Genomic DNA, 23,603 nt, shown 5'->3' on the forward strand with positions numbered 1-23,603 from the left:
AGGAAAGTTTGTTATGCTGAGCACAAAGAAGAGAATCAGACACATGAAGAAGAGCAGTTTCAGTGTAAGGTATGGGTCGAAAGCCAGATTGTGTTTAATTAAGAAGGGAATGGTGTTGTAGATGAGAAGAAATCTGAGCGTAGATGACTCATTCTAAATGTTTAGAGAAAAAAGGTTGAAGGGACATAGAAGAGAAATTTGAGGCAATAGAGGGGCCAAGAGAAGGCTTCTTAAGGCTGGGAATAATAGTGGTATGCTCAAATGACAGAGGAAAAATAGAAGAAAGAAGAGAAGCATTAATGATCACTGTAAGGCAGAGGTCTTCAAACTGTGGGGCGCACCACCCAAGGATGTGGGCGGGGGGGGGGGAGAAGGCACAGCCTCATTCCTGGGGGCCGCAAGACCCAAGGTTGAAATGTAAAAAGAAGTATTCATATTTTTTTTTAATGGAGGAAAGCTAAAGCGGGGGCTCCTGGGCAGTGGTGTCTCATCCATAATGGGTGAGGGGGCGTCAACCCAGTGGCCCTCACCCATGACAGAGGAGCCGAGGAAAAGCAAAAACAAAGAGGTGATGGCTGAAAGGTTTAGAATGAATCTTATCCTCTGGCATTGCTCTGAGCAACCCTCCAGACCATCGTTCTTCGCCTGCCAAGCCATTACAGAAGGGTAAAGACCATATGCAAATCAGGCTTGGTTCCACCCCAAAAGGGGCAGTACAACCCAAACTGGTAGGTCACATCCCTTCTGCATGAGACCACAAGCATCCCCAAACATGTTTTCGGCCTTGTTGGGCCTCATCAGTGAGGGGTAGCGTGGGTCTCTAGGCCCAGCAGGCACAGAACCCACGTCTGGGCATACCCGTCCCACTCAGGGTGACAAAGCAAAAATAAAGAGGTGATGGCTGGAAGGTTTAGAATGAATCTTAACCTCTGGCATTGCTCTGGGCAACCCTCCAGACCATCGTTCTTCGCCTGCCAAGCCATTACAGAAGGGGAAAGACCTTATGCAAATAAGGCTTGGTCCCACCCCAAAAGGGGCAGCCTAGCCCGAACTGCTAGATCACATCCCTTTGCACGAGACCACAAGCATCCCCAAACATGTTTGGGCCTTGTTGGGCCTCATCAGTGAGGAGTAGCTTGGAGCCGAGAAGCCAGCCCAGTGAAACACTGCGCAATCTCTCTGCTGCTTTTTCCAGATGAGGGAGCGCTCCTGTATCCCTTTGACAGTTCAGTTCGTCAGCCGCACATGCTCAATGAGCCATGCAACGCTGGGGGCGTTTTGCTTTGCCAGCCTTGCATAGCTCATTCGAAATGCTGGCTGGGGAACTGCATGTCTGCATGTGCGAAGGGGGGCTCCTGCACCTCGATGCACATACAGACAGAGCAGGCTGGAGCAAGGCTTTTGAGCACCCACGGGCATGCCCCTGCACCCATGTGCAGGAACCAGGAAGCTCTTGCATCCCGATTCCTGTTCATGATGCAGGAGCTAGAGCGCTGAAGAGGAAACTTCAGGACCGGGGCAGAAGGTATGTTTATGTTCATTTATTTTCTATTTAAATATGTGTATGGATACGTGTATGCTTGTATGAGTGAGTGTTTGGTGATGGGTGCTCGTGTGAATGATAGAGTGCTTGCTGTGTGAATGTGTGTGTGTGTGTTTGTGTTGGTCTGTTGAGCTGATTTTGGCAAGTGGAGGGGAGGGAGGAAGGAGGGTTGTACAACAAAGGCATTTTAAAAATGCCTTGGTTGCGCAATCCCCCTACTCGCTTGCCAAAATCAGATCTCCTTTTGAGGCGCTGTGGAGCACACGGGACAGGGATGGTATTTTGTTACTGGACATCTATCATAAATATCCAGTCAAACATACCATGCTTCCCCCTGAGCCCCCCAGCGCCTTACATACACACATAATCACGTTGATTGGTTGCACGTGTTAGGCGCTGTGGGGCCCAGGGGACAGGGATGGTATCTTTTTACTGGGCATCTATCATAGATGTCCAGTAAAAAATACCATGCCTGCCCCTTGGGGCCCCAGCACCAATTACAAAACGTTTGGCTTTTTACCCAATTTATTTTAAATCTTTGCTCTAAAATGCAACATTTTAAACCATTATTTAAAAATAAAACCCCCAGGGAGAGAACCGCCCCGAACCTCCCTTGATTGGTTGAGGCTCACTCGCTATGCTCAGTCGCTATATCATATCTGGCAGAACTATTTAAGCCCCTCCACTTAAAAAAATCACCAGCCCCACTGGCCCTTGGACTGTGCTGGGAACGTGGTGGGGAGCCCAGGGACTGTGGTGGGAGAAGGATGGGGAGAACCCAGGGTGGTGGGGAAAGCCCAGGGACTGAGTAGGAGTGGGATGAGGGAGACCAGAGACTGTGATGGGAGAAGGTGGGGGAGCCCAGGGATTATATTGGGAGAAGGGACCAGCGACGGCGCTCAATAGTTCTTAGCCATTGTACTTGCTGTCCATTTGGCATTTTTTGGTGGGGCCGGCCTGCCCACATGTTGCTCAGCGGGGGCCCAGGCCAAAAAAGTTTGAAGACCACTGCTGTAGGGTAATGTGGAAGTAATGGATAGATCTGGGGAACTAGGGCTGGGATAGGATCAAGATGGGAGTATTAGTTTATGAAACATCTGCTGGATATTATATGTTGAAAAGCAGTGGTTCTTTTGTATTGGTGTGAATAACACTTGTGGTCCTCCAGGAGATTATCATCTATTTGTTGAACCTGTTTGTTTTGATTGCTGAGCCTCAACGGGACATTCTTCCAGCTAATATGGCACCTTTGAACTCTTCCTCGCAATTAAAACAAGCCATCTGTTAAGCTAATGTAGAAGAACCATAGATACCTGTCATCTCATGTCTGATCATTGAATCATTCACTAAACCCATTAGATAGGATTGTTTACAAGAGCCATGTTTGGAAGCACAAGATGCTGTCTTTAGGGTGAATGCAGGGAATGTTTCAAATATTACATGATACAAGGAAACAACTTTGGCTTATAACTTGTGAACCGTATAACTTAGAAAAACTGAAGAGTATGTTATCAACAATCTACTCTTTAAATCTGACACCAAATTCACATTCCATAAGTTTATAAAAAAATATTAAATGTATTATTAATACATACATTCATATTTCGTTGAGGTGGCAAGTTTCTAATGTAAATTATGGAATAAGACATGCTAGCAACCCCACCCCTTTGTTTTGGTAAAACATATAGAAATGATAATTTTCCAATGAAGATTGGGGGTGTGTACTCTATACGAGTGTCTGACTATGTGGCAGGCCAATGGAAAGTGGGGTCCAATCAAATAGTGTGACATAATCATGACATACGCATGGGCATACTGTACACTTTTAAAAGTGGGAGCACAGTGGGCATAGGATTCTGACTCTGGAAAAAGCTCCAAGAAAGAACAACGCCTGTTCAATGAGTATTCACTATATCTTTTATCTGCATATGAAATTGCCTTTTAAATGAGGAAATTGGTACCAACTGAACCAGAGGCAGTCCTAACTCCATGGAAGCAGTTCAATAGGAGCCTTGCTGACTGGAAGATTTCCAATCTCAGGGGGTTTCTGCTGGCTCCATGCCATTAAATATCAGTTCAAAGTGGGTATGCTAATTCCCCAATAGAAATGATATATGCTCTCTGGAACTATTTTCCTGTTAAGTCCCAAAAGGGGTTGGGGGCAGGTGTTTAGGAAGGATGATACAAAATTACATTGATTTTGTAATGGGAAATTAAAAGTGCATTTCGCTGCATTTAAAATCACATGAGGTGTAATTTCTGTTAACCCAAAAATGCATTTCTGAGCTGTGTGCACAATGATACAGATAGCACTTGTGTTCAGTATGTGCACATTTCTTTGTAAATTGTAATCTCATTAAATTGTACCTAGAGTGTTTTCACAGAAATAGTTAACATTAAGCTGTAATATGAAGACGTCTGTAGCATAGCCTAATAAAGATCTACTTGATAATGCGTGCTATGTGAAGGCCATAGCTATTTAATAAGGATTGGAAAATTAGAGTATGTTTAATTGTATCATTGCTACTCCCATAGAAAATTGTGTGAATGTAAATCCCATGCAATCCACTCACTCTTGAACACATAGTACAGAAAAGGAATCTCACACCAGTGGGACTGTGATGAATCCGATGGTGTCATTACTCCTTTCTTTTTTCTTAAACAATTTTTATTATTTAAACAACACGCCAAACATTACAACTTTAGGACGTTCATAATCAATATCAAACCAACACATTATACATTTCCCGTCCTCCCCCTCCCTCCCCACAAACTTGAGCCGTTACATCAGTGTCGTCTATATCAGTGTTTCCAGGGATCTCAGTACTTGCTGACTTATCTAAGTTGTCTGTTTCATGACTGACCTGGTGAGGGGCGCCATTGAGGTCACCAGTTGCCTCCAGACCATCAGGGGACCCACTTCCTCCTCTCCCCCCCTGGTGGCGGCTTCAAACCAAACTGCATTTTCCACTTCTGCCCATCTCAGGAGGTCCGCCCACCATGTCCCCACTCTAGGCCTACAGGCCGCCTTCCAACACATTGCAATCCAACGCTTGGCCAGGACATATGCCAGGTCTTTCATTTTGCTGATATGCTTTAGGTTACGTGGCCTGGGGAAATTCCCAAGCATGCATGCCCCAGCAGACCCCACATCCAGCACCACACCCCCAGTGGTCATTTTCATCTTTATTTCTTCCCAGAATCTATGCACCTCTGGGCAAGCCCAGAACATGTGCAGCAACCCTGCCTTCTCCTCTCCGCACCTTGGGCATTTCTGTATGGCTGAGCCTCCAAACCTAGCTATTCTTCCAGGGGTCAGATAGGCTCTGTGCGTGACGTACAGCTGGATCTGCTGGAGTCTCACAGTCCGGGACACCTTTTTGTGGTACCTCTGAGCTCTGTCCCATTGTCCGTCTGTCATGGATTCTCCTATCTCCTCCTCCCAATCATGCCTCAGCTGGCGTAGCTCCCTCTCTGCCTTCGCACTTAAGAGCTCATATATCCTAGAAATTTCATGTCCACCCTCAGAGACATCATACATCGTTTCCAGGGCGGCATCAGGCTCTTCCGCCAATGCCGTCTCGGCCCACCTCCCCGTTACCCGTTTCAAGAGCCTGATATATGTTATATACTTGCCACTATGCACCCCTGTCTCCTCTTGCAACCTCTGAAACTCCAATACCTCCCCTTCCTGCCATATGTCTCCAAGGGTGGCTAGACCCACCGTTTCCCAGTATCTGCAAACCGCTCCAAACAATTGGGGATCATCTCCGCACAGAGCCACCAGCGGGACCTGCTGAGAAAGCGGATCTCAGTCACCCACCGTTTTCAATGCTCTCCGCCAAACTTCCCAGCCCAACTCCAATAGCCTCCCCCTCCCCGCCATCTCGATTTTATGCATCCACACAGTCTCTTTTAAAAAGTATTGGGCTGAGTCACCTCGCAAAAGCTTGGCCTCTGCCGAGTGCTCCGCCGACATCCACCTAGCCACGTACAACAGCTGTCCCGCCAAGTAATACAATTCAAAGTTTGGTAGGTTTATGCCCCCCTTGTCACAAGTGTTCTGTAGCTTCCACAGGGCCACCCTATTCCTGGTGTTGCCCCATATGAAGCCCCTACACATGCCGTGGAGTCTCACAACGAAGCATCTGGGGATCAATATGGGACATTAACAAAAAAGTGCAAGAGTCTGGGCAGAACAACCATTTTAAGCAGGGCCGCCCTCCCCATCATGACCAGGGGCAACCTAGACCAAAACGCCATGCTATTCCTAATACCCTCAATCGCTTTTTCTGTATTATGTTTATGTTCTATCTCTGTCTTGTGGTAAATATTCACGGCCAGGTACTTGAATGTCGTAGTGTGCCAGGGTATTTGCAGAACGGGTAGCCTCGCCGGTGGGGTGCTCCTATACCTACCCAAGGGGAACAAGCTAGACTTCCCGAGGTTCACCGATATGCCCCAGAGGGTGCCGTAACGATCCATCACCTCCAGCACATACTGCAGGTTTTTCTCCGGGTAGCGCAAGTAGAGAAGCATATCATCTGCATACAATGATATCAGGTGTATGCCTCCTGTTGTGCGAATCCCCACCTCCCCGTATTGTTGCCGCAGGCATATGGCTAGCGGCTCTAATGCCAGGATTTATAACATGGGTGACCAGGGGCAGCCCTGCCTGGTCCCCCTGCTGAGTTGCCATTTGTCTGAGATTGTGGGTCCAGTTTTAACTCTCGCAATCATGGAGCTGTATAACAACTGGACCCATCTAGTGTATCCTGGTCCCACACCGTATCCTTTCAGGGTCGCTTTCAACCACGGCCACCGCACTGAATCAAAGGCTTTCACCGCGTCCAGCGACACGATAGCCATCTCTCCCAAGTCTTCTTTGGTTTGATCAATGATGTGGTGCAGCCTCCTGTGATTATCTGTGATATTTCTAACGGGGACATAACCCGTTTGATCTGGGTGTATCAACTTGCCGATTACCCTCTTCAGCCTGTTAGCGAGCACTGCCGTGAGTATTTTGCTGTCCTGATTAAGCATGGACAAGGGCCTGTACGACCCACATTCCGTGTCCGGCTTACCTGGTTTCAGGAGCGGGACGATGATTGCCTCGCGAAGGGACGCCGGCAGTTCCCCCCCGCTCATAGACTTCATTAAACATGGCTAGCAGCGGCTGGAGTAGCTCCTGCTTATATGTTTTATAAAATTTGCTGGGTAACCCATCAGACCCGGGCACCTTACATGTAGGGAGGTGCTGGATCACTGCCTTCAGTTCGTCCGCAGTAATGGGGGCGTCCAAGTCTGTGCGTTCCATGTCATCCAAAGTGGGCAGCCCCACCTCTTCTATTGTTTCCAGTATTTCCTGGCTCATATCGTCTCCTGTATCCTCAAATAGTCGTCTGTAATATTTAAGGAACTCCCCCATTTACCCCCTCCTGGTTGCTGTAAGTTCGATCTTCCGCATCCCTAACCTCTCTGATTACTGAACGGGGAGTCTCATTTTTATACAGCCAGGCCAGTAGTCTACCTGGGTTATCCCACCCTGCATGTAACCTCTCCGTATATTTCTTATAATTTAATTTACATAATCTATCCCAGAGTTTGCTACAAGCTAACTGTAAATCCTTTATCTTGGCGCTGTTCTTTATGGCAATCCCCTCACCTCGAGTAAGGCCTTCCAGCTCACTTTCCGTTTCTAGCAGTTCACGTTCAATACCCCCTTGGAGCCCCTTAGATTTTGATATGGCAACCCCCCGCACCACCACCTTGAATGCCTCCCATACTGTTCCCACAGAGCGTACACTGCCTGTGTTGATTTCAAAGTATTCCTCAATAGCCACCCTCATATCCTCTCGGAATTCTGCATCCTGTAGAGCCTCAGTTCTGAGCCTCCATGTCGGAATACGTGCCCTGGGGGGTGATGCTGCCATTCTACGATCAAAGGCGAATGGTCGGATAATACCCTGGCCTTGTATTCGGCCCCTACCATTTCTCCCGCTATCTCCGCTGCAGCAAACACATAATCCAGCCTAGTGTGCAGGTCATGCGGCGCAGCACAGTGCGAATACTGCCTGTCCGTTGGGTGTAGTCTTCTCCACACATTCTCCAGACCAAGGTCAGTCAATAGTGTCCTCAATGCTTTAGCTGCTGGCGCTGGCTTCCCTGCGTCAGACCTATCAATCCTGGAGTTCAGGGTACAGTTGAAATCCCCTCCCCACACAATCGCGCCCCCCACCAGGGGGCTAATCTTACTGTATAGGGACCTTAAATATGGGGCTGTATCGTGGTTAGGGGCATACAAATTAATAATGTTCACCTCCCTGTTCTCCAGGAGTCCCGCCACCATTCTACCCTCTGGGTCTATCGTCGAGCTGAGCAACTGAAACGGCACATGCGGTGCCATCCAAATGATCACCCCTCTTGCATATGCCGAGTATGTGGCACCTATGACATTACCTTTCCATTTCCTTCTGACCACATCGACCACCTCCAGCTTTTCCTTGGTAAGGTGGGTCTCCTGTAGCAAGGCTATGTCAATGCGCATCCTCTTTAAATACATCATCACTTTATTACGTTTTAGATAACTATTCAGGCCCCGGACATTCCAGGTCGCCACTCTGAGATTACCCGACACCATCTACTCGATGTACTCCCCCCTCCGCCTTCCCTTCCAATGTCTCCCCAGATGACCCGTTTGCATAGGCTTGTTTCCCTTTCTGCACTTCCCCTAACTACAAACCCCCCTAATCCCCCAAACACCCCGAACTCCCCGGCCTCCCAACCTCCCGCTTCCCTATCCCATCCCAACAATACCCACCCCAACTGCCCCCACAAAATGCCCAGCTCCATCCCTGGATCTCAAGCTCCCCTGCGTTTGGACCTACCCTGGAACCCCAGGCCAAGACCCCAGTGGGGTGTCACCACACAGTTGGTGACCTAACTAATCTCTAGATGGGGGTATACAGACTAGCTCTGTCAGGCTCCTTCACAAAGCAATGGTCCCAGTCCTCATGTCTAATTTTCTATTCCATGCTGGTTCTACCAGCCGGCGAGCCACATTACTGACTATAGTCCAATCCCGCACTCGTTTCAGGTGCCTTTACTGCGCATCACTTAAAGGCTCCTTAATGAAGCCTCAATCACAGTGCTCAATTTCATTTTCTATTCCAAACTAGTTTACTGGCCAACAGGCCGCCTCACTGACTATAGTCAAGCCCCATAGTCTCAACTCGCGCCCCGTACAGGTGTCCCTATTGCGCTTTACTTATCTCCTCCTTTTGTCTGGATGTCCGGCTCCTGTGGGCAACCTTGCGCATCCAACCCTCCCATGTCATCCTCCGGAGTATCAAAAAATAAGGTTCTGTTTTTGTGGAAGACTTTCAATTTCGCCGGGTAAAGCAACATGTACTTATGGCCCGCTTCTTTCAATCTCCTCTTGACCGCACCAAAGTTCATTCGACTCCGCTGCACCATCAAGGTATAGTCTGGGTAGGCTGGTATGGTCGCAGCCCCCCTTTGAATTGTTCTCCCTTTGCGGAAGTGCTCCAGTATCTTTTCACGATCCCGGTAATTAAGGATCTTGGCAATCACTGGCCTGGGCGGATTGCCCGGCGGCTGCTTCCTCAACAGAGCTCTATGTGCCCTTTCCACCGCGAACCCCTGAGACAGGGCCCCTCCAGGTTTCTCCTGCAGCAACATTGATTCAATAAATTCTGTGGGGTTATGGCCCTCTGCTCCCTCCGGTAGGCCCACAATACGGATGTTATTTCTCTGGGCGCGTCCTTCCGCTTCCTCCGCCCTATTCTCCAGATTGCCCATCCGCTGCACCCATCCGTGAGGCACAGTTCGCTGTATTCGGGCTCACCTCTTTCTCGAGGTTCTCAGTGCACTCCGCCAATGACCTGACATCCTGGCGGAGAAGGTTCACCTCCTCCTGCACCTCTCCTGCGGTCCAGTGCTGTTTTCAGTTCGGACACAGCCAGTTCAAGCTTGGCTTCCCAGGCCGACTTAAGGTGTGCAATTGCGGCGAGGACCTCTTGATTCGTGCCCGAGACGGCCATGCTGCTCACAGGAGGACTTTCCTTACTCTTGGCCCCTTCCGGGCCAGGGGGCGTCCTGGCCTATTCGTCCAACGTAGGCTGCTTCCCCTTGAGTATAGGAGGTTTGTTGGACATGGCGCTATTATTATGGGTCGTGGGTTTATCCCGCCACCTGTTGTCCACAGTTCCAGCAGGGGCAACTTGCTATAGTATATTGCGTCCAGGGAGGGCTCCTCAGGCGTGTACTCAACCCAGCTCTTGTTCGTCTCAATGGGTTGTGTTCTCGCACGTAATTATATGAGCCCCGTCTCCAATACCTTTATGTGTCCACAGGGATATCCTATAATTCGTGTCCTGATCACCGGCAGGTAACTGCTACAATTGAAGTTCCCAGTGTCCGTTGCCAGGCCACGCACATGGGCCTTGTTGCCGCTATTCGCATCTTGGGTCACCCTGCACCGGGCTTGCTGGCCGGCTAGCGCGTGGCCTCTTATTCCTGGGCCTCTTTGTCTCTTATTACTTCCAAGGGCTACACACCCATCGGGTGCCTTGTGTCACTAATGGCCAGCAAATTTGCTCCCCGCCCTTCTTTCTTGCTGTTGGGCCAGTGCTGGGGTGCTAAAAATGGTCATGCATCTGGCCCCATATTTGGAGCCATGTAGTGTGTTGCCATTGTGCCAGAGGGTGTCATGATGCAGCGTTGGTTATTGTGGTCGGATCACGGACTCGCGGATTCACTGGCTTGTGCATCTGCTGATCCGAATTATAGTTGGCATGCGTGCATTTCTCCCATTTGGTGCACGTCCAATGACTTGCCCCCATCTGCTTTTGCAGCTCCCTCCAGCCGGATCGCTTCACTTATGTGGAGCGCTGTGCCCGCTCTGCTGCTCAGCTGTTTGCTTTGTATTCCAGCCTGTGCGCAGCCCGCAGGCCCTGCGCCATCCAACCGGGCCGATGCCCGTCACGGTTCTTATTCCGTTCATGCCTCTGCGCGCAGGCTGGAGAGAGCCCGAGGGCAGGCATCCCAGTCCCTGCGCGACCATCCGGACCACAGCGGACCACTCAGGGCCGGGGTCCCCCTCCCCCCTTGCCTCCCAGATACTTCAGGGCGCCGCACCCGCTCGGGCCGCAGGGTCCGCCTCGTATTACACGGCTCCGGCGCAGTCCTAGCACTAGCAGCCTCTCCGTCTCGCTCTACCTACATGGTTTCCGCCCGTCTCAGGGCCACGCGGGGCACTGGCACTCTTCAATGTGCGCTCTCGTACTGCATTATTTTTCCCATGTCCATTCCCCATTGTGAGTGCCTCCATCGATCCGCACCTCCCGTCTCCTTTGTCTGGGGAGGTCGCCATTTTTTCCCCCTCAAGTCTTCAGCTCCTAGAGACTTCGCGCACCTCTGGCAGCCGTTCCAAAGGTCTTGCAGGCTCTAGGTTAACAGCGGGTGCTCACCCTACATTCATAGGCTGATGCTTGCATTTTCGTGCTCGCCAGGCCAGTGCGAATGCACTTTTACAACGGATGATTGTAGGATCAGTAGGAGCCTCACGATAAGCACGTCTGCTTACATGACCCTGTAGCCACGCCCCCCCATTACTCCTTTCTTGGCAGTGACCTCTCCCCATGTGGCCAGGGGATGGCAGCCACTACCTGACCTTGATTCTGGGTGCGGCTATATGAGGGAGGATCACATGGGGGAGACAACTTCTGAGAGAGTAGCAGGGCACCATCGGTCAAGGCATGGTATTCCCCTGCCTCTTCGGAGGATATCCCATCCATCCTCAATGCATTAATGGCATGGTGTTACACCTTCCTATAATCCACCTAGGAAGGGTACTAAAAACCATCAAGATTTGACTTACCCTCCAAGACTCATGAAAATGTCTTCTCAGACTCTACCTAAATGTTATCAAGAGCTAACTTACCTTTATAAACTTCTGAGAACACTTACACAGAATCTCCATATAAAACATAAAGAATGGACTTCCATGCCCATATACACAAGAATACTGGGACAAGGAAGATGAATGAGTAATGCAGAGCGGAAAAGACCAAGAGTATAGGCTGCGGTCTCTAGTTGTTTTGAGCACAGACTTGCAGCCGGGAGACAGCAACATCTGACATGGGCAAGCTGCTGGAGGCAGAAGGCTACTACTCTTGGGATGGACCGAGAGACTGTGGTGCTGCACAGACTGTTGTGGAGCCATCCGGCTCAAGAAGACAGAAGTGGAAAGCTGATTGTGAGAGGAGACACTATGCGAGAACGCCAGAAGCCAACACAGGGCTCCTGGGCATTTGCAGGTGGGGAGCAGCAGCATTTCCCTTGCTGAAGCCGAACGGAAAGCAGAAGAGCCCAGCCGGAACCACAAGAGGCTTATTGGGCGAGAAACTAAGGCGGTGAGACAGGAAGTGAAACCGAGCGACCGCCACTGGCTGACTGCGGGAAGAGTGAAGTATGCCATCGAGAGCCGGTGAGTCCTCGAAAGGGAAGCAGGGGCACCGGGGCGTATTGGCAGACATCCTGAAGGTGAATAAATGTAAAGGATTTGAGTGAAATACTTGAGGGAGAAGGAAATACTGAACATTTTGTTAAAAGGGAATGTGAATGAGAAATAAGAGTTCTGTAGGTGTATGCAGTACACAATAAAGAAAAGCCCTGCAGGATAGTGTAACGGGCATGTACTGTGTTACATAAAGCAAACCCAAGAAAATATTACTTTTAAAAACGCTGCTTCCCTAATCCCAACCTGCAGAATGCTGATGCAATTCATTATAAGTTTACTTTAAACTACACACACATACTAGCAACTCACATCACCATATTTACATGGGAAAAGTGAGACCTGCAACAGTTCTTTGATTCTAGAATTTACTGGTGATATTAGTCAAAGCAAAGTTCTTTAATTAATTTCCAAATTCAATCTTACGTTTAATTTGGAAATGCTTTCAAATCAAATGAGTTTTGATCAGGGACGTCATTTGGGGGTCGCCAGAGGTCGCAACTGCGACCTCTGAGGTCTCCCTTGCGACCTCTGTGGTCTCCCTTGCGACCTCTGTTAAAAAAAAAAGAAATAAAAAAAAACATTTCGTTTTTTTTTTTTTTTTTTTTTTCGTTTTTTGTAATGCAAGGTCCTGGAGTGGCTGGCTCTCATGTTCAGGCCCTTTAAAAAAAAAATAATAAGACAAACAAGAACAGGAGTGCCACAAGTCTAACACTTTCAGCACTGACCATAAATAAGAAAGAATAGGAAACCAAATAATGTGTCTTTCTGGAATTCTGTACAATAATTGCTAAACTCATTAAAGGTTTATTTCAGGCACACTTCAGGGGGTGAGTCATTGATTTAGTCTGTTCTTAAACGCCTCAACTCAGCCTTTAATCCTTCTGAGGTCGATAAATGAGTACCAAGACAGGTTGGGTGATATTGGGTGTATATTTTTTCTATATAAAGCGCTTAAGTGTAAGTGCTATATACTAACACATCATTATCATTTGGTCATGGACGTCTGCTTGCATTCATAGTAATTTGGTAATATGGGCCTATACACACTGACCTTAACGCTACATATGGCAATCCATTCTTGCATGAAATGTACATCACATTATAGTGATATCGTAACCATATTTTTCGTACTGTACAATGCTGTGATGTCACTTCCTGTTTTGGCAACGGGTGAAAGGTTCGTGTTCCATCGCTTCCCGCGATATCACTTCGGGGTGGGGTCAAATGATATCAGTTCCTGTGATGTCATCAGGGGTCAAGGGTCGTGTGATGTCACTTCCGCTACCCCTGGCATTTTGGTGAAATGACGTCCCTGGTTTTGATATAGTGACTGACAATCAATATAATTATGATTAGAATGCCTATAGCTATTCAGAGCAAAAAATATAGAGATTTGATTATGTAAATGGATGCTAATGTCTGAGAAATAGTGAGATTCAAGCAGGCAGTTTTTTTGTGTACAAGCTGCCTGTGATTGTGTACTATTGTGGTGACATAAATCTTGGGGGATCAGCTTTGATGAATTAATTTAAATACATTTGAGCTTTGATCAAACCGCCTGTTTCTTGCACAGAATTGTGGGTTGGGACTGTATACTAGTGAGTATTATTCCTTCATAATTTACTTTTATCCGGCACTAGGCCATAAAAGTCACAGGAGAAAAATACCACAAAACAATAGAACAGATGTACGATATTATACATTACAAACCAATGGATGGAAAAGTTAAGAAAGAGCACACAATTCATTGTTACTTGATTCATTTGGCTAAAAATAAACTATTCATAGAATTCTGGAGGGAAAAGATACTCGAAGCCCCACATCACATCGATCAATAATAAGCATACATCTGCTCAATGAACATAACAAAACAATAATGGCCCAATGAATCGCTTCCTAGTTCCATGGGCTTAAAAGCAAAGCTCGGCGGATAAATGTAGCTACCCGGTAAACATTATTTATGTCATCTGTACGTTTGCATAACATCTAGGCATCTACGTTGGTGATAATTCCTGCTGATTTAAAAAATTATTTCAGGTATAATCCCCTCAGCGTGTTAAAACAAGGACAAAAAAGGAGAAAGTATTAATTGTCTCTGTCTCCTAATTCCAAGAGGCAGCAAATGCCCCGGTCAATAACACCCCAGGATTTTGGAAAAAGCAGGTGGACGTGTTAACTCCCCCAAATCAAAGAAAATCTGTCTGATAGAAAGAAAAAGTGCCTTTAAAAATTGAACACCACTTGTACCAGCTTATTTTACGATCAGGAGGACTTGATCCTGTTTGCCATACATTTCTAAGACAGAACCCTTTTTTACTCACATCTGGGATGATCGTTCTTCCTGAACTTAAAATTCTCGTGGTCCACAGCAAAGAATACCTTCTCTTCTTTAATTTTGACTGGTGCAATAAGAAGTTCTGCCAATGACAAAATATATATAAGAATAGAACGGGAATGCATAACATTTTATAATGGTGTTCAATAACGAGAATAACATATCAAACATTCAGCTTCAGAACATATGAAGAATGTAGGTCATATTATAAAAATATGAAGTGAGTCGGAGGCAAGTCCGTATACACTTAACATGGGAAGCAAAGGGATAACAACCATAAGTTGAACTTCTGCCACTAGGACCCATAATGGTTTTGTTCTCTATTGCTGTCTGACGATTCAGTTCACTCTGCTCTACCTCATTTGCAGGAAAGACGTTATTTCGTTTAACTGGAAATTAAATAGCACTACTAATTGTGCAAATTATTTAATTTTGGGTGTTTAATATTCTCATTTCCTTTGGTGAAGGTCAAACATAGAAAACAAAATGGTGAAGAAAATTAAACCAGCCTTGAAAGGAAAATTAAAATTTTAACATTGCATTCTAGTAAAAGCTCCCCCAGTACTTGCTGTTCACCGGGGAAGCCCGCCATATCAATGGTCCGGTCCTGAGTCTGGACCCCCAGCCCAGTGGGGGCCCTCTACCACTTGTTGGAGCCGCCCGCTCACCTTCTTGGGGCGGTGGGGGAGTATTCAGTTTCTTGAATGTTCTGGACCCTGGAATTCGTCTTCTGTCCCTCACGATACTTTTTCCTCCTGTTGCACCTACTTCTTCCCCAGTGTGCCGTCTCTGGTCGTCAGTGGTGTTCACGTATTCTTGAATAGCACCTTTGATGTCCTTCGGTGACCTGGCGTGTTCTCTGGCCCATGTATTCAAAGGAGAGGGAGAATGGGTACCCCCACCAGTCACGGACCTCCTATTCCCGTAGACATTGGGTTAGGGGGCAACATAGTTGACGTCTGGCCAGCGTGAAGGCGGACAGGTTTTGGAAGATCAATATTCTTGCATTGTTGTAAGTAATGTTACATGCTTTCTTGGCTTTCCTCCAGTATTTTTGTTTTTTCCACGTAGTAGTGGAAGTGCACCAGGATGGAGCGGGGTCCTCCAGCTCTGCTCCCTGCTCTATGTGCCCTGTCAGTTGTAGGTTCTGTTGTCGCCTCATTCAGGAACAGGAGGAGGATCACATCTCTGACCACTCAGCAAATATCCCTCTCCGTCTCCCCTTCTACTTCCGGAATACCAAAGAATCCGAGGTTATTCCTCCTTGCCCTGTTCTCAAAATCATCCATTAGCAGGGCTCTTTCCTCATCTTTCTTTTCCAGGGCCGATAGTCTGGGGTCTATCTGCGTTTCCGAAATAGCGGACGATGATTGGTTGTCTCCAACTGGAGTAACCTATCTTCTACGTTGTCCACTCTTTGGTCCATCTTCTCCAGCTTTTGAGCTATGTCCGAGCGCATGTCCCTTATTTCTTACAATACAGAGGCGAATCCCTGCTCCATGGCCGTGGCGCCCCCGGCCAGGTCCGCAGCCCGGTCCATCTTGCTGTCTGGGTCATCTAGGACCTCTGCTGCCCCTTTGAATCAAAACTCCTGAAGGGTTATCTTCCAGCTCATGCGGCTTCGTTGTACTCATCCCTGGTGGGTTAGGTGTGTGCTCATCAGCTAGGTAATTCCTGTTAGCTTCAGCCGCTCATGGTTGGAGTTGCAGTCTTTGATGCCAGTCCCCCCGAACCTTCCATTGTCCGCCCCTGCTCCCTTTAGTTTGGATTGCCTTGTCGTCTGGGTCTACACAAGGTGAGCACATGCCCCACAGGCGATATATGGGGGCATCTCACCTTGTTCAGTCTTTTTGTAGTTCTTGTTTCCTTCCTCGTGCTCCAGAGGGGGCGATCTATTCATTGTTATGCCTATGGGGGAGGTTGGCTGTTTACTCTCCCCGCTTTAGGGCTGTGCTCTGCGTTCGCTGTCTCTCGGATCGGGGCCCCCACTCCCGTTCTTCTGGCCTTGCCTTTCTGAGGCAGTTGTGGATTGCTCCCCTGCCATGGGGGTCTTTACCAGGGGGGCCACCCTTCAGCCTCAGTTTGGGGACCTCCCCCTGACCTTTGCAGCTGTCTCTGCGCCTCTCTGCGTGCTGTGCCCGATGCGGGGTCTGCCACACCAGTAGGGGGGGTGGTGGGGTTGGGTTAACCCAGAGAGGCTCAGGTAGCACTGTGCTTTGTTTGTGTCCGTGTTTGTACTCCCAGGGAGGGGTGGCTGAGGTGGTGTCACTTATTCCCCCTTAGTGAAAATGGTCACACAATGGAGTTTCTTTCAGCCGGTGGGAAGGTCGGAGTGTTGCTAGAGATTACTCTGGGTGCCGGTGGACAGGCCCCATCGTTCCTCTCTGTGGACTGCCCTATGAGTGCATTTACTCTGATGGCCGCCCACCCGTGCCTCACCTCTCAGCCACCCGGGGTTCCTCCCCCTCTGCCAGGTGTTCTACAGAACGTCTGATTATGGCGTGATGTGAGGGTGGCAGTATAATGGTTGTCGTGTCCCACTGCCTGTTGCTTTGGGGGGGGGGGAGGGTTGGAGTCCTCCCGCGCTCCAAGCCTCCTCACCCTACTCCGCTGTATCGGGACACCACAGGGTCCTACTCACAGATCACACTGCAGTTTTTGTGTTCTTTCCTGGAGGGGGTCCCCCGATACGCGGCGGCCCTTTACCACGTCTCAGCTCCACTCCGTTGCCTTCACTCCTCCACCTGCTCAAGGTCGCCCATGTGTAGTGGCCCGATCTCCCACTGGGCCCGTCTCTGCATGCCTCGGGGCTACATCGCTCCACCCCGTGCTTATTTCAGACGGTGTTCCACGGTGTGTTTGACTTTCAGCAGGGCTTCCTTGAGACAACATCGGGGAGGGCCTGTGGGGCCGCCATGCACCCCGGTATCATCCCGTCTCCGATAATGGCCGGCGGGGATGGCACATTGCTGCCAAACATGGCGCCGACGGCAGTCCCCCCTTGCCTCTTTCTCATGCCTCTTCGGGTTGTGGTGCTGCCAGGTGGTTTCTCTGCTGCTCTGTTTTATATCTTGTGGGTAAGGAGGGAGTGTGGGGCGCACCGCCCCAGGTGGGGGTCTTGTGGGACCCGATGCTTGGCTTCCACTGCAGGCTTGGTCTCCCCCGCCTTCTGCTTGTGGTGGGCATTTGATCCGGGGTCGCCTCTGGGAGTTTACCTCGCTGTTCCGCCTGGCATTCACCGACCTGTTACGCTGCCTTGAAGGAGAGCCTGGGCTCTGGGATTTCACCTGGGTGTTCCGGGGGTGTCAGCCACTCTCACCTGTACTTTATACACCTCGAGGGTGGGGTCAATTAGGGGGGGATCAGGTCCCTTCACAGCCCGTCGAGGCGGGAGCACAGAACTCAGGCTTCCATCGCCTCTGCTCCCCCTGGTGGCCTCCTATGAAACCGCTTTTTTTTCCCAACTAAATATTTTATTAAGATTTAGAACATAATAAAGACATCAGACAGCAGCACATATACAAAGAAGTATGACACAATACATCATTACTATGGTATCCTCAGGTAGTTCTGAAACTGGGGAGGCACCTCATGTCCTAGGAGGGGAGAGATACACTGCTTGGTGATAGTTCTCAGATGTATGGATCAGTCCAGCCATCGAGTTAGCGGGGGCCTACGCGTGAGTGCCGGAAAGCGTTCCGCATGGTCCATGAAAGGGGCCCAGTTATTTTGAAAAATGTTTAGATTGCCCAGGCGAAGTGCTGTAATTTTTTCGGCTGCTTCGATGTCCCAGCACTTGGACCACCACAGTGGAATGGAGGGGCCTTCAGGGTGTTCCCAGAGTCTCGCTAGGGCGATTTTGGCTGCCGTTAGTAGGTGGGTACCTACGCATGCCAGGTGGCCCGATAACGGCAGGTCCCCGTCCCCAGTGTCCACCAGCAAGACAATCCCAGGATCCCAAGGAACAGAGAGGCCTGTAATCGAGTGAATGTGGTCCAAAACGCCCCTCCAGTAGCTTGTTGCTTTCGGGCCATCCCACAAGAGGTGGAACAGCGATCCCTCTGAGGGACAGCCTCTGCAGCAGTTCGGGAAAGAGCTGGATTTATATAGTTGCATTGGGTTGATGTAATATCTGTAGCACACCTTATACCCTCCCTCCCTGTTGGTGATGTACTGCGTGCTTTTGTGCAACCTTCACCAGATTTTATTCCATGTTGACGAGTCCATCGTGCGCCCCAGGTTCCCAGTTGATCATATATTTCTCTTTGGATTCAGGGTTTGATTTTGCCAAGAGCCGATACAGAGTGGAGACTTTCCCTTTGGGGGAGGAGGGGCTGCTGTTAATGTAAGCTCTAAGGGTGTTCGGTTCCTTAATGGTCCTCTGGGAGATCCTGTGACGGATCTGTGAATAGTGAAATCTTTCCTATTCAGAGACCTTGAATTTCATCTTGCAGTCTTCGAATGTAAGGGGATGGCCCCCCTTAAGGAAATCTGAGATCTTCCGAAGGCCCCCAGCTGTCCAGGCTGAGAAGCTTCAGGGGCAGAGTCCCGGCGAGAATCCGGGGTTATCCCATATTGTTGTGAGAAGGCCCAGGGATCCCAAATCTCCCCATTTCTTGGCTGCTGCTTTCCAGCTCCCTATGGTATTACATGTTGCAGTATGCGGGTTTAGATTGGGTTGGACTTTCCAAGTCTGCATGTGCGGAAGGTCGGATAATGGGGGCTTGCACCACGCCTCCTCTATCTGTAACCAATATGGCCTGTCTTTAGCCTGGGACCAGATGAATGCGTGCCACAATTGTGCTGCCCTCCTATACCTGGATACGTCTGGGACTCCCAGGCCCCAGAGGTTGCGGTTTCGGATCATGATTTTCTTCGCTATATGGGGTCTTTTCCCCCTACAGATACATTTAATTATCTCCCGCTGCAGGGTGTTAAGGTCGCGCTCAGGGATATGTGTCAGGAGCGCAAGGCATTGGTAGATCAACCTGGGGATCAAGTTCATTTTTATCGCTGCTATGCGGCCCAGCCAGGAGATCTCTTGATTGTTCCAGCGACTGAATGGCTGCTAGCCTCTCTTCCGAGGGCGACGCCAATCAAGACACCGTATTAAGTCTGGCACTTAGGAACAGCGCGTTCTGCGATGGTGTTGAGCAGGACTTTGGATAGTTGATGGAGAATCCCAGATCCGTCAATAGTTGGATGGTCGCCTTCGTGTGCTTGTGACATTTACGATGTTTCCTGTGAATGAGGATGTGGAAATATGCGTCCTCCAGGTCCAACGACGTCAAGAAGTTTCTTTTAACCAGTTGGCCGAGTACATGCTGCAAAGTGAACATTTTGCATTTTTGTGACTTCATGTATTTGTTCAGATGTCACAAGTCCAGTATGGGTCTCCAGCCCCCTGCCTTCTTTTTGACTAGAACGTATCTGGAATAGATTTAGAGCCACGGAGCCCTTGGGGAACTAGCTATATCGCCCCTTTTCGCAGCATGGCTCATACCTCATCCCGAACTCCAAGTGTGCCCCTGGGTGAGAGCATACAGCACCCATCTGTTAGTGGTGATCTTTCTCCACTCTATGACGAACCTCGTCAGACAGCCTCCCACCTGGAGTGGGGGCCCAAAGTCTTGGCCGATTCAGGCTTGCTTGGGTGCAGGCGTCCTGCCCTGCGGGTGACTGTGATGCTGTCCTCCGCTAACGTAGGCCTGGGAGCAGCCTCTGTAGGCTTCTTGCATTGAGGATCAGGAAGGCTGTCTGTAAGACATGGAGAACCCTTTTGATGACATGCTTGATTTTCCCCTGGAGGGGCGAAAAGACGAGCAGTGCTGCTGGAGAGTGCAGAGGGAACGGGCCATCTCGTTATCCGCTTTGATGGCCTGGAGGAACGCCAGGATCGGTCCTAGTTTGTACCACAACTCCCTGCTGTACCTGGCTAGGATCGCCAGGGTGTTGGCCACCTTGTTTGTGGACGCTGCAGTGTAAAACACTTTCTTCCCCATGGCATCCATCCTTTTCCCTTCACTGTCTGGAGGGATCATAGACAACGAGAACCGGTTAGCTAACCATTTCCTTGCGGCCGCCAACAGCACTGAGTCTGGCGTATGTTGCGACCTCAGGCATTTGGGTGCAGATGATGCACCCTATACTTCTTTTCCAGCCTATCCCGCCTGGCTGTAGCTGTGCAAGGGTTCTTCATGAGGGCTAGGCCCTCTTCCCAAATATCGTCCAGGAAGGGCACTGCCATTATCGTGTTCCTCTTGGTCTCTCGCCTTTGATACAAGAAGCCCTTCTTCTTGGTTTCCTCAGGAACCAGTTGGAATAGCTTGGCGGCCCTGGAGATCATGGAGTGGAGCGAACTCACCTCGTCTAGTGGGGAAACCGTATGAGGAGCATCTAAATGCGGTGACTCACCGTCCACTGCGACAATGTCTTTGTCGTCATCCATCGTCGTGGCCCTATCTGTTCCCGTACCCGTGGCTGGGTCTGCTGAGGGAGTTGAGTCCTGATGTGGTGCAGGAGGTTGATATGGGGCATCAGATGATGCTTCCTCTTCTTTGGCAGATGTTGAGCGGGGACCTGGGGGACCACAGGTAGCGGTGCCGGAGGAATTCTCATCTGGATCTCTGACACCAAGGTGTGGAGAGTCGATAGAATATCCAAGGAAATGTCCCTCGGCTGAGAAGGCAAAACAGGAAAACTAGGCCCTGCATCATCGTCGCCGTCGTCCTCCTCGTCATTGTCTTCGTGGACCATATGCATGGACTCCTGATCTTCGTCGTCCGTGAACGAGACCTCTGTGACTTGGGTGACGACCTGGGAGGCTTGTTTCGGGGCCTCCTCGCTCCCTTGCCTTTTCTCCTCCAGATGGTCTTGAACCAGGACCTGGGTCGGTATCTTCACCCCTTCTGGCATCCTGCAGACTTTGCCAAAGTCCCTGTGGTGGTGTTGCGTCGGGGGCGGGGACACTTTCTGCGCCATGGGAGCCACCCTTGTAGGATCAGCGCCCGTAGCTGCCGTGGTGGGCGTAGCCATCAACGGAGTCGCCGACAAGGTCTTTGCCTTTGCCGTTTGAGCCTGCTTGGGCTGCGCGGCCTTCTTCTCCTCTGTCCGCGGCTTCTCGGATTTCTCCCGTAGCTTAGCCTCTTTGAAGAGGAGCTTAACGGTAGGCTGGCAATGGAGGCAGAAGGTGATGCTGATCGCGCCCTATGCACTTTGGGACCCGCTTCAGTGGCAAACCCGGTGGACTCAGACTTGCGGATGAGGCGCCCTCAAAGGACTTAGAAGACCGCTCCTCAGACCGGACGATCCTGGACGGGGCATGACTCTGCTCGGAGCACAGGTCTCCAGTCTACTATGCCTGTCCCTCGTTGATTTCTTAGAAAAACCGAGGCATATCTTGCACTCTACTTCCTTATGATCCCGGTGAAGGCAATAGAGGCATTGTTGGTGCTTGTCTTCCACAAACACATTCCGTAGCCCGCATTTGGTGCAGGGCCTGAAGAGGGACCTTCCCTTCTTCTTCTCCTCCGTCATGGTCGCGAAGTAGGCCCAAGATAGCCTTCGAGAATCTTCGATGAATCCTAGCCCTTGAGGGGCAGGGAACTTCACCGACAATGTATCCCCGTTGTCAGCAGATGAAGAAAAGAGCAATTGAAATAAAAATTGAACTTTTCTCATCGAAAAACACGAAAAAACATACAAATAGCTCGGAGAGCAACTCAAGCCCTACCAACACTGAAGCATGCAGTAAAAATCTGAAGATGGCTGCCAGGGGTGGGACTTAGGGAGAGCACTGTCACTGGATGGGGGCAGTATGACCCAGAGGACAGTGATTGGTTTAGAGGAGAAATACAGTTTTAAAGTGAAAGTGAAACTTTTTTTTTTTACCGAGGATTCCCAGCTTGACGACGGGGAATATTCATGAGCATGTGAATCCATGCCAGACCCCATGCTGGAGAAAAGAAGGCACACGAGAGAGACAGGACATATATTTATTACCTGAGTAATAGTTATAAATTCATAATCAGAAAACATTGTATATTTCTGCATTTATTGTACCTTGTTATGTCCCTTGCTTGGCCAACATAATCCTGATATATAACTTGTGGGAAACCTGACAGTATTCTCCCATCCACTCCCTAGGGATCTTACATTCAGGTGGCCAGGGAAGGGCCATCGCTTTTGGATCCCGATCCTGGGGGTGGAAAAGTGAAGGAGGGTCACCCGAGTGGAGTGTCACAGGGGATTGGGAGGAGGATATCCGAGGGCGAGACATGGCATTTTCCCACTCCCGAAAACACCTTACCCTACCCTCCCTCAGCCTTTGTGGGGTGTTTACAATCTCACCTCATCTCCCCTCCCCATTTCCAAGAAATACTGAGACCAGGAGGAAACCACTAAGATCAGTGAGGATTACCCATAAGAATAACATGGGGAAAGTAAGGGCAACCTACTTTAGAGAAAACCACTGTCCCATTAATAGAGTAAGGCAGAGTCAGGCATGGTTAGGTAACCATTTACACCTGATTCCACTTAACTGTGTGTTCAGTGTGAGAAACCTGAAGGTGTCTCACCCGCTAGTCCCCAGGGATCTGTCATCCAGGTGGCCAAGACACGGCCATCGCTTTTGGATATAGTTGCTGGGGGTGGACCAGTGCAGGAGGATCCCCTGGATGGGTGGTCCTTGGGGAGTGGAAGTGGGTCACGGGAGGGTGATACGCGTTATCCCCTACCTAATAACACCTTTTCCCCATCCTACCAGGTAGGATACCTAGGAACTCAACCCCCCCTTTTCCGTTCAGACACAAACACTTTCTAACTGACAGTTCACATTGAGCGACAAAGGACTAACACCCGAGCCGTATAACTGACATGTCCCAACACAAGGGTCAGGCAAAGTTAGGCAATTACTGATAATTACACGCACCTGACTTCCATCACACTTGCCCACACGGATAAAAGACAGAGCACAAAAGCACACTCTGAGCAAGGCAAAACACACGAGTAAGCAGCAATTCTGAGATGGCACTTTAATACGAGCGGAAAGACGGCAAGACCAGAAAGGGTTGCAAGGAGAGAATTGCCCTTGGCCTTTCAGAGGAAAGAAACCACTACTTTCTTGAGCCCTTGAGAATAAGAAACAGAAGACTGGGAATTAAAGCTGAAGAAAGGTGCATTGT

General features: G+C 49.4%; 1 protein-coding gene across 3 annotated transcripts in view; it reads right to left on the minus strand.

Annotated features, from left to right (window-relative positions):
* Positions 1 to 23,603, minus strand: part of LOC138453802 (zinc finger protein 777-like) — a 499,705-nt gene that overhangs the window by 105,763 nt on the left and 370,339 nt on the right. For all 3 annotated transcript variants that reach the window (XM_069606974.1, XM_069606973.1, XM_069606972.1), the window contains one exon: positions 14,408 to 14,503. In XM_069606974.1, coding sequence (XP_069463075.1) covers positions 14,408 to 14,503 — 96 coding nt within the window. The remainder of the gene's footprint in view (positions 1 to 14,407; positions 14,504 to 23,603) is intronic.

The sequence above is a fragment of the Ambystoma mexicanum genome, chromosome 4p, assembly GCF_040938575.1.
Source record: "Ambystoma mexicanum isolate Mex_15411 chromosome 4p, UKY_AmexF1_1, whole genome shotgun sequence".
NCBI classification, from domain to species: Eukaryota; Metazoa; Chordata; class Amphibia; order Caudata; family Ambystomatidae; genus Ambystoma; species Ambystoma mexicanum.